The following is an 11,498-nucleotide window of genomic DNA, read 5'->3' on the forward strand; positions in this document are numbered from 1 at the left end:
CTGGAGACAAGAAAACCCTCTCAAGAGCTGAATTCATTTCAGGTGCCTCAGAGATGGACTTGTTTGGAAGCAAAACAGCATTTTCCTGGAGCTGGAAATACTCACCTGCAGAGGAATAGGTGAGTAACATTGGTGTTCCTGCTTGGCATGCTTAATTGGCTTGGTCAGTCTTCCTCCATTCCCTCTGCTCTCAGCTCAAAGAGGCAAAAAAAAACCCCAGACAAACCCACAAACCAAACCCCAAGTGGATCCAAACCCTGGAGTTTAACAAAGCCTAGTGTGAAGCCAGACAAAGCAGGCACAATTCTCTGTGACTTTAGCAATGCATTCCAAGAGTTCTGGCTTCAGTAAGCATTTCAGAGTGTTAAGATTGCCTCAACCTGCACCCTTCTTTTAGCTCTGCAATGACATCTTGTGTGCCTTCAGGCAAAACTCAGCCAGCAGAAGCCTGGCACTTCACTACCACACCACATTTCTGTCCATCACAGTGTGGCACAGTGTGTCCTGAGCACAAGAAATACTCTGAACACAGTCAGGGAAAGAAGCTGAACAGAAACCTTTCCTTGCCCACCCTACTACAGGTTATTAAACAGGCCTATGAGAATCTAGCTGTGACCAGAGTGGTGGCTTGAAAGTCCCATCACCCTAAAACTACCACAGACCAGTGATGGAGTTTTGACTTGTTAACACCTTTGAGGATGAGCAGATCAGTTAAATAAATAGGGAGCTTGGATTGTCCTTTGATTTTCAGGGCATGAAAAGGAGTTGAGAGTATGAAGCCATTCCTGGGGCCAAAGGGGGTTGATGCAAAGCAAAATGCAGACATTCTGCTCTGCAGAACTTTCAAAGCCCCATGTTCTTCCAGAAGAAGAGAGAGAGAAGGATACAGGGACAGTGCAAGACCAGGAGAAACATCACATTATTCAAACAAGAGGAGGGCAACTTGCATTGGTGGTCACTTGGTCACCCACATTCCAGCCTGGTTTGGGTTCTTGGTTTGGTCCATTTCCTTAGTATCCATAAATCTCATTCTCCACCCAGGTGGATTCCTTGCTCCTCCCTGCGTGATTCCCACATGGTTCATAGATATCATTGGTCACAAAGCCACTTTCAGTGCTGGCCAATGTCACAAAGCCACTTGTGGATGTGTTCATTGCTGCATCCTCATAATCCCTGGAGAGGCTCTCAAGCACCTTGTCTTCCTGGGCACGGAAGGAAGAGTTCTTAGTGTCAGGCCTGGTCCCAGCCAGATCTGCTTCTGACTGCTTCTTGATGACTTTGTAAATGTCCAGATTGGGACTGTTCCTCCTGAGGTTAGGCAGCCATGCATCCTCCTCCTTTGGGCTTGCATCTGTTGGCTCTTGTCTCCTTAGGGATGGAGGGAAGAGGACATAATGTGAAGAGAGGCAAAGAGAAAACAATAGCACAGCTCTTACAGTCATGTAGCAAGCACAGAGTCACAGGGGCTGAAAGGGACCTCTGCAGATCACCCTGATCCACCCCCCCTGCTAAACCAGGCTGCACAGAATGGCATCCAAGCAGGTTTTGAATGACTCTAGAGACTCCACAACCTCTCTGAGCAGCCTGCTCCAGTGCTCTGCCACCTTCAAAGTAAAGAAGGTCCTCCTCATGTGTAGGTGGAACTTCATATGTTCAAGTTTGTGCCCATAACAGGTTCAGCAATGGCATAATGTGCTTTGTTTTGTATAGATTCATTCACTGGGTTGGGTTAGAAGTGACCTTAAAGATCATCTAACTCCATGGCCAGGGACACCTTCCACTAGACCAGGCTGACCAGATTTAGAACAGATTTTTACACCACAAGTAACTCAGCCTGGAGCATCCCTGTCACTCTTTAATCATTCATCTGGCTGAAAGCAATCTTCTCCAGATCACCCTACAGGATCCTGAAGCTATCAGCTAAAATGATTGCCAAGATACACAAACATGTCCCTTACCTCTTCACCAAAAGCCAGAACCAGAAGATGGCTGTAATGGCCATCAGGAGAATCAGCAGAGGAATGCTGGGGATAAGGATGTAGGCAAGATTCTGAGCAGGTCCTGAGGGTAAAAGTGAGATTCCAGCTTTAGTTCACTTCCAGTTGCATGTGAGGTGCACAGAAAAACAGCTGCAAGAAGCAGCAGCAGCACATCTCCCTGGGCTTCTAGTTTTGTGCACAGCTTGGTTTTGCTCTCAAAAGGTAGCAATTCTAACAGACATCAATCATCAAAGTGAATTTGGTGAGGGGGAAGTCAGGCAAGAAGAGGCAAGAAGACATTTATAGGGTCTCTCATAATAATACTTACAAACAAAACAGGAACAATGTAGGCAGGCAAAAGTGATTTAATGGAACCAGAACCAAAACACTTCCATAGACTCATAGAATGGGTTGGGTTGGAAGGGACCTTAAACATCATCCAGTTCCAACCCCCCTGCCTTTGGCAGGGACACCTCCCACCAGCCCAGGCTGCTCAAGGCCTCATCCAACCTGGCCTTGAACACCTCTAGGGAAGGGGCAGCCACAACCTCCCTGTCCCAGGTTCTCCCCACTCTCACTGTAAGGAATTTCTTCTTATCTCCAGTCTAATTCTCCCCTCCTCCAGCTTCAATCCATTCTCCCTCATCCTATCACTAGAAACCCTTTGTAAAAGGTCCCTAGATGCAGAGCCACACCTTCAGATTCAGATTTTGGTAGCCAGGCAGTCAGTTTAGGTTTGCACTGGAAAGGATTTGAGTGGAGTGGTTTGGTTTCTTTCAGCTGCAGTTGTGTAAATTCAGTTTTCTACAGTTAGGGCTAAACATTTCAAGCTGCAATGGTGCCTGCTTGCAGCCACACAGGAGAAATGTGGTCCTGCATGGCTGGAGAAGGAGCAGGCCAGCTGCTGAGTGCACAACTTACCTTTGGCTTCTATAGCTGTTCCATTAGCATCTTTCTGACGGCCTTCCTCTGGGAACACTGGGCTCAAGGGCTCTGTGGCAACATCTGGAAAGAAGCAGCTGCATTAATACTGCAGATGTGAGATGAAAGAGTTTAAACACCATTGAAAAGTGAGGGTGAGAGGAGATGGGAGAGACTGCCAGCTGCAAGGATGTGTGAGGTGTACTGCTACCAGGAGGATGCAGACTCCCTTTTGACAAGGAGTCCCATGGGAAAGGCAGGGGGTGATGGGGACAAGTTACTGCTGGGGGGATTCCAATTGGGCTCAAGAAGAAAATGTTTCCCCATGAGGACAGTTAGAGATTGGAGTCATCTCCCAGGGCAAGCAGTGGAGTCCCCTACATTGGCCAATTTTAAGTCTCAGCTTGCCAGGGTGCTGGGCCAGCTCATTTCAACTCCACTCTCACCTAGAAAGGGAGGAGCAGATGGCCCTTGGGGTCCCTTCCAACCTGGCATTCTGGGACTGTTTTGCTCAGCTTTCTGCAGCATGGCCAACAGCCCCAGCCACTGCATCAACAACAGCAAGACTGCAGAGCAGATTGTGGAATGGCACAGGGAAAGTGCAAACTGCAGGGAAGCTTCTTGCTCAGTAAGATTTTAGCCTGTGAGTGTCCTTGGCAGTGGATGTGACAGAGTATTTCCACTGGAAGTTAGGATTTCACTGATAAACAAAAACCCAGACAAGTATTTATAACTCACCCCTGGGAGAATTCTCTCTTGGAGCATTTGTTGGCTTCTCTTAAAAAAAGGGAGGAGAAAAAAAGATAAGCACAATTTCCTCAAAAGCTTGAGAGATCAAATGTGCTGAATGTTGCAACAAGACAAGCACCCTCCTCTCACTGAGCCACAGGAAGGTTTGGGTTGGAAGGGACCTTAAACATCACCCAGCTGCATGAGCAGGGACACCTCCCACCAGCACAGGTTGCTCAAGGTCTCATCCAACCTGGTCCTGAACACCTCCAGGGAGGGAGCACCCTGGGCAACCTGCTCAGGGTCTCCCCACCCTCACTGTCCAGAATTTCTTCCTAATCTCCAGTCTCAATCTGCCCTCCTCCAGCTTCAATCCACTTCCTCTCATCCTATTCCTCCAAGCCCTTGTGAAAAAAAAAAAAAATCCCTCCCCAGCCTTCTTCCTTCAGGCCCCATTTGAGATCTCAAACCCTGCATAGAAATCCTCTGATCATTCATAAGCCACAAGGCAAACAGCTACAGAGATTGGATCCTGGGGTTGCTTTCCCCAGGGCTTGCATACATTTAAAGGTGTCTCTCTCCCACCAGATCTTTCCAGTGAAGCCAAGCCATGTTTTTGCTGTTGCTTCACTCTCCTCATGCCTCCTGCTGGGGACTGGGAGCAGGCTGGGGTTTTTGTTTACATTTACAGAAGAATTCCTTACCTAGAGAATATTTGCAGATGAAGTTGTTTCTCATGTTGCATCTGTCATCATTCCACTGAAACATGTAAGGACCTCCAACACCTGCTGGGGCAGATGGCTGGTGGTACATCACCACGCAGATTTCACTCCCACAGGATGGCTCATCTGCATACCAGTTCCTAAGGAGGTACAACAAACATGGCAAGGAAGACTTGAGGCCCCTTTCCATGGGACAGCAGAAGTTCAGGTGGGAAGAGGGCACACAAAAGGCAGAATGAAAGAGGATTACAGCTCAGCACACCCCACTTGCCCCTCACCCCCTGTTTCCACTGTGTCGAAGTAGGAACAGTAACAACAGAATTATTCAAGGTGTTCTTTTTGGAATTCCTAGTTTGGGTTGGAAAAGATCATCCAGCCCCACCTTCAACTCAGCTATGTTCAACATGAAACCAAGTGCCATGGCCACAGGTTTCTTGACCCCCTCCAGGGATGGGGACTCCACCACCTCCCTGGGCAGCCTGTGCCACTCCCTGACCACTCTGGCAGCAAAGACATTTTTCCTCCTCTCCAACCTAACCCTCCCCTGGCTCAATTTCAGGCCCATTTCCCATCACCTGAGACCAGGGAGAAGAGCCCAACCCCCACCTCACTGCAGCCTCCTTTCAGAGAATTGTAGTGAGCAGTAGGTCTCCCTTCAGCCTCCTCTTCTCCAGACTGCACACCCCCAGTTCTCTCAGCTGCTCTTCACCAGCACTGTTCTCCAGACCCTTCCCCAGCTTTGGTGCCTTCTCTCCATCATCTTGATGCCCTTCTTGGAGTGAGGAACCCATAACTGAACCCAGTATTTGAGGTGTGGCTTCACCAGTGCCCAGCATAGGGGCATGATCACAGAATTAACCAGGTTGGAACAGACCTTCAAGATCATCAGGTCCAACCTATCACCCCACACCATCTGATCATCCAAACCATGGCACCAAGTGCCTCAGCCAGGCTCCTTTTAATCCCTTCCACGGACAGTGACTCCACCACCTCCCTGGGCAGCACATTCCAAAGGGCAATCTCTCTTTCTGTGAAGACTCCCTGCTCTACTCAATTCTTCTGAAAGAATCCTTTCTGCCTGCTCCAGGCAGGGGACAGTCCCTGCCCAGGCTGCTGCCCAGGCTGCTTGAGCCACAGCTACCTACCGGAACTTGGAAGCGCTGCCATCCGACCAGGAGTAGAGGCTCTGACACTCTGTGCTATTGTCCACCTCCTCTTTTTTCCTCCTGAGCCCTATCCAAAAGTCTCCATCAGAAGCTAAGAGGCTCTGAATGAATTTTTCAATCAGTCTTTGCTCAGCCTCTGTTTCAATGCTGACCAGGTGCCCCCCATCGGCCCTGCAGGCTCGCTGTGCTTCTTCGTAGCCGATCCTGCGAGAGGCGTCGTGGAAGTAAACAATTTTGTAGCAGGGTTGCTGTGTTCCACCCCGGCACACCCTCTGCCCTGCAGCAAGGGAAAGAAACCAGTCACAGAGAGCATGCCTGCTAGCACCAGAAGCAAAGGCTGATGCCTCATCTGGTTGAGTTCTGCACTGTAGGAAAACAAAGCACGGGTGAAAACCTTGGGCTAGCAAATGGCAACTCCAACCTTCTCTTACTGCATGGAACAGTTGAAGTTGCTCTGCACAGCATCATTCTTTCATGTCCTGCCCAAATTTTCCTGCAAACTGAAGACCCTAGGAGTCACCAGGCAGTACTACAGGCTAGGGGTTGTCCTGCTGGAAAGCAGCTCCGTGGAGTCCTAGTGGGCAGTTAAGCTCTCCATGGGACAGCAATGTGCCCCTGTGGCCAAAAGGGCCAATGGCATCCTAGGGTGCATCAAGAAAAGTGTGGCCAGCAGGTCTAGGGAGATTCTCCTCCTGCTCTTCCCTGCCCTGGTGAGACCACACCTGCAATACTGTGTCCAGTTTTGGGCTCCCCAGCTCAGGAGAGACAGGGATCTGCTGGAGGGAGTCCAACAAAGAGCTATGAGGAGGATGAAGGGGCTTCAATGTTGTGTCTCCTATAAAGAAAGCCTGAGAGACCTGAAGGCTGAGAGGGGATCTGATCAAAGTCTATAAACACCTGAGGGCTGGGGGTCAGGATGAAGGTGCCAGGCTCTTTGTGGTGGTGCACAGTGACAGGACATGGAAAAAGAGGTACAAGCTGAACAGGAAGTTCCACCTCAACATGAGGAGAAGCATTTTTGGTGTGAGGGTGCTGGAGCCCTGGAGCAGGCTGCCCACAGAGGTTGTGGAGTCTCCTTCTCTAGAGATTTCAAAAGTCACCTGGATGTGTTCCTGTGTGACCTGCCCTGGGTGCCCTTGCTGTGGCAGGAGGATTGGACTGGGTGATCTCTGGAGGTCCCTTCCAACCCCTACCATTCTAGGAGTTCCTTCCAAAGAAGCAATGCAGTGCCACAGAGAAAGCTGATGTGCAACCTTTTGGAAAGAGAGTTCCTTTACAAAGCTCCAAGGAGGCTTTTAAGAATCATTAACATTATTAAGGAACCAAAATGGCTAAAATTAGAGATCCCCTTCCACAAGCAGAGAGGATAATCTCTCTTCCAGGGTGGATGTAGGAGTACATATGGCAGTGCATCAAGATGTGTTCACACAGTCCCAATGAGAAGCTTTGCTCTGCATTGTTATGTTGCTGGCTGCCCAGGAAGTAAACAATGTCTGTTTTCAGGCTGTCAGAAGCCAAGGACCTCCTCCTGCATGCAGCAGCACAGCTTATTTTGATTAGAAGGGAAGGAAAGATCAAAGTGGAAAGATACATCATCTAAAATGATGCCTTTGGATGGTTCTCAGCAGAAGAGTCATAGAATCATAGAATCAGTCAGGGTTGGAAGGGACCACAAGGATCAGCTAGTTCCAACCCCCCTGCCATGGGCAGGGACACCCCACACTAGATCAGCCTGGCCAGAGCCTCATCCAGCCTGGGCTTAAACACCTCCAGGGATGGGGCCTCAACCACCTCCCTGGACAGCCCATTCCAGGGATTCACCACTCTCATGGGGAAGAACTTCCTCCTCACCTCCAGCCTGAATCTCCCCACCTCCAGCTTCATTCCATTCCCCCCAGTCCTATCACGACCTGAGATCCTGAGCAGTCCCTCCCCAGCCTTCTTGTAGCCCCCTTCAGATACTGGAAGGCCACAATTAGGTCACCTGGGAGCCTTCTCTTCTCCAGACTGAACAGCCCCAACTCCTTCAGTCTGTCCTCACAGGAGAGGTGCTCCAGCCCTCTGCTCATCCTCATGGCCCTTCTCTGGACACCTTCCAGCACCTCCAGATCCCTCTTGGAATAGGGGCTCCAGAACTGGAGGCAGTCTTATACAATCTTAAAGTGCTTTGAGTTGGAAGGGACTTTCTAAGGTCATCTCCCCTGCAGTGGGCAGGGACATCTTCAGCTAGATCAGGTTGCTCAGAGCCCTGTCCAACCTGACCTGGAGTGTTTCCAAGGGTGGGGTATCTACAACCTCTCTAGTCAACCTGTGTCTTACCACCCTCAGTGTAAAAAATTTCTTCCTCAGATCCAGTCTGAATCTTCCTTCTTTCAGTTTAAAACCATCATCTCTTGCCCAGTCACCACAGGCCCTGGTAAGGCTGTCCCCATCTTCCTTAGAGGCTCCCTGCAAGTACTAGAAGGCCAAAAGAAGGTCTCCCTGGGGTCTTCCCCAGGCTGAACAACCCCAGCTCTCTGATCATTTTTGTGGCCCTCCTGTGGACTTGCTCCAAGAGGTCTATGTTTCTCCTGTGCCAAGGACACTGGAGCTGGCCCCAGCACTGCAGGTGGGGTCTCAGCAGGGCAGAGCAGGTGGGCAGAACCCCCTCCCTCCACCAGCAGCTCATGCTGCTGGGGGCTAGCCCAGGACAGGGTTGGCTTCTGGGATGTGAGAGCACATTGCCACCTGATGCCCAGCTCTTCACTCACCAGTACCCCCCTATATATATTTTCTCCTGTGTTTGTGCATGGCCACTGTGAGAGTGAGACTTGAAACCCATTTCTTACTGGGACTTTTGAGCTCAGAACCACAGGCTGCTACCATTCTACACACAAATGAAAACTGAGCAGTATTTAAGAACATCTCTCTCTTGCTCTTGGTAGCTTAACACTCAGGCAGGCTTGGTGAGAAATGCAGGAAGCCCTTACCTCTTCTGAGGGATATATCCACTGCTGTTGTGAAAGGCATAAGAAAGACACAGAGGGCACATTGTTACTCACACGCTGCAGCAGCTGGCTAGAAACAGTCACAGACTGCACTGGGGTTCTTTGATGATACCAAACACATTCCACCCCCTTCCATTAACCAGCAGAAAATCTCTCTCTCAGTAGCCAAACTTGCCATGGCTTGCAGCTAAGGAACAACATTACTGTAGTTGCTCTTTGCTTCTGATTAGGCTCCCAAGTGGAGTTGAGGTATCTGAGGGCAACTGGTGTGTAGCTCTAACCAATGCTGAAAGGGTTCCTTGGATTCTCCCTTTATCTTCTTCCTGCTTAAATGGGATTTGCCTCAAAGCCCTCTGACTTCAGTGAGCCTTGGAAATGCAAGGCTTGGGATGAGTCAACTACACTGAGAAGTGAAAAAACAATTCCTCAGAAGAAATCCATTTCCAACCTCACAGCTGGCAGCTGAGCCACGAAACTCACTCCCACCCAAGTCCTAATGCAGGCATGACCATGGCAGAACCCAGAGTGTATTTATAGAGAGGATAAAGCTATTTTAACTTCTCTTGGAGTAACACAGACATCCCATGGCTTTCTGCTGAAGAGACCAATCACACTGGCTATTTGGTGCCTTAAACTCAGACTAGTCTACCTACTTTGGTTGCTACATCCAAAAAAATACAGCTTGGACTTGATGATCTCTGAGGTCTTTTCCAACCTTGTTGATTCTATGATCCTGCTGGTCCAGCCTTCAGCTGCCCTGTGTCTGCTCCTATAAAAGCTGCCTGCATAGGTGGCATCCCTTCGAGCAAACCCACAACAGAATGATAACCTAAAGAGAAAAGTCAGAGAGTGCTGGCTGCAAACTCAGGCAGGCTGGTGACTGCCACCCGAGGATGACAAAAGCAAGTTCCGCTAGCCGAGGCAGCATTTAGAACCGCCTAAACCCGAGGGCGAAGCTCAGCAGGGAGAAGAGAAGGGTTTCTCATGGGAGAAGGAGAATAAGCCTGGACTATCGCCCGCTCGCAAGGGTGCTCCCACCCAAGGCGGAGGATGCGGAGGCGTCCCCGGGGCAGGGGCAGCTCCCGCTGGACTCGGTCGGGCAAAATCCCTGCTGGCCGTCCAGCAGACGCCTCCGTGCCTCTGTCCCGGCGGCTGCCTCAGCAGCCAAACCCCTTCAGGGCAGGAGTGGAGCTGCCGTGCCCCGCAGAGGCCGGGGGTGCTGCGAGCCCCGCGGCCGCCTCCCCGCGCTCCCCGGTAAGCCGCGGCGCGGAGCCCGCTCGGCGGAGCCCGTCGCAGCCAGCCCTCGCCGCTTACCGCTGAGCAGCCGAGTCCCCGCAGCCCAGCCCAGCGCGGCGGCGCACAGCACCGCGGCCGCCAGCATCGTCCCGGCTCCGTCGGCGTGCGCTGGCAGCCCGGCTGGCCGCAGCGCCCGGCCCCATTCGAGTGCCCGCGGCCGGACTGCCGGGAGGCAGGGGAGGGAGAGGGGAGGCAGCGAGCGGGGAGGAGCTGTCGCCTCGTCCCTCCCTGGGCTCTGGGCCAGCGGGGCGGACCTGGCTCAGCTCCCGTGCGGGTGGGAGGTGGCAGTGGCGAAGACCCGCGGCCAAAGCCTGGGGAGGAGACCCGCGGCCAAAGCTCCGGTAGCGGACCGGCCGCCCTCGATGCGCAGCCCTGCTCCGGAGGCTCTGTCTCTCCTGCTCCGAGTCACACGCCAAGCCCGCACCTCTTCCTGCTGCCTCCGTTCTCAACTATCATATACCAGGTTGGAAGGGACGTCAAGGATCATCAAGTCCAACCTTTCCCCTGTGCCACCCAACAGAAGCCTCATCACTTCTACCTGTTTCACCCTGCTGCAGCTTGGTAACTCCCCTGTCCCGCCGGTCAGCGACGAGGACGCATCATCCATTCACCACAGCCTGTGAGTGATGGAAACCATAACTGCAGCCCTTGAAAGGCTGACCCTCCCGGTAACGATGTGCAGCTGCCTTTAGGAAATTGCTTCAGGACAGAAAAGCCACCGCAGGAACTTTGCTTCAAACATTTGCTTCAAATGTTTCCTGCTGGCTGGGAAGCTGATGTGCACCTGCCTCCGGGATCTCTGTCTCTCTGGCAGAGATGTTCATGGCTCAACCCCTAGGAGCCTTTTGCAGGATACAGAAAGGGGCAGAACACCAAAATGAGTGCACACAGGAGCTTGAAGAACTGCAGTTTCTGCTCAGATGTTGTCATGGAATCACAGAATCACAGAGTTGTTAGGGCTGGAAGGGACCTCAAGGCTCAGCCAGTTCCAGCCCCCTGCTATGGGCAGGGACACCTCACACTCCAGCAGGTTGCTCACAGCCACCTCCAGCCTGGCTGCAAAAACCTCCAGGGCTGAGGCTTCCACCACCTCCCTGGGGAATCCTGTGCCAGTCTCTCACCACCCTCATAGTGAAAAACTTCTTCCTAACTCCTTCCTACTGCCTGGGATCCATATTTTAAAATAGATTCATGATTATAAGAAAGACTAAACCTAAAGCAACTCTTGTGATTGATTATCACAGATTCACAGATTGCATTGGGTTGCAAGGGACCCTCAAAACTCTTCTTGTCCAACTCCTCTGCAGGCAGCAGGGACACCTCCAGCTAGATCAGGCTGCCCAGGGCCACATCAAGGCTGATCTTGAATGTGTCCAGGGATGGAGCCTCAACCACATCCCTGGGCAGCCTGTTCCAGTGTCTTGCCACTCTCATTGTGCAGAACTTCCTCCTGATGCCCAACCTAAATCTCCCCTGCTCTGCTTTTCAACCATTGCCTCTCACCCTATCACTCCAAACCCTTCCAAACAGTCCCTTCCCACCTTTCCTGTAGGTCCCCTTCAGACACTGAAATGCAGCTCTAAAGTCTCCTTGGAGTTTTCTCAGCCCCGATTCTTTCAGCCTGTCTTTGTAGGGGTTTAAATGCATTCTAAATCAACTGTGTTTCCTGGAAGACAGCTTTATGCAACCAGTGCCACA

General features: G+C 51.4%; 1 protein-coding gene across 1 annotated transcript; it reads right to left on the minus strand.

The window, feature by feature from the left end:
* Positions 1-632: 632 nt before the first annotated feature.
* Positions 633-9,885, minus strand: LAYN (layilin). Its single transcript, XM_054176080.1, has 7 exons — positions 9,819-9,885; positions 5,497-5,794; positions 4,334-4,491; positions 3,639-3,677; positions 2,901-2,984; positions 1,959-2,061; positions 633-1,368 (listed from the first exon to the last, which is right to left on the minus strand). The coding sequence occupies exons 1-7, from the start codon at positions 9,883-9,885 to the stop codon at positions 1,011-1,013; spliced, it is 1,107 nt and encodes a 368-aa protein (XP_054032055.1). The 3' UTR covers positions 633-1,010.
* Between the last annotated feature and the right edge of the window lie 1,613 nt (positions 9,886-11,498).

This window comes from Dryobates pubescens, chromosome 34 (genome assembly GCF_014839835.1).
Source record: "Dryobates pubescens isolate bDryPub1 chromosome 34, bDryPub1.pri, whole genome shotgun sequence".
NCBI lineage: Eukaryota > Metazoa > Chordata > Aves > Piciformes > Picidae > Dryobates > Dryobates pubescens.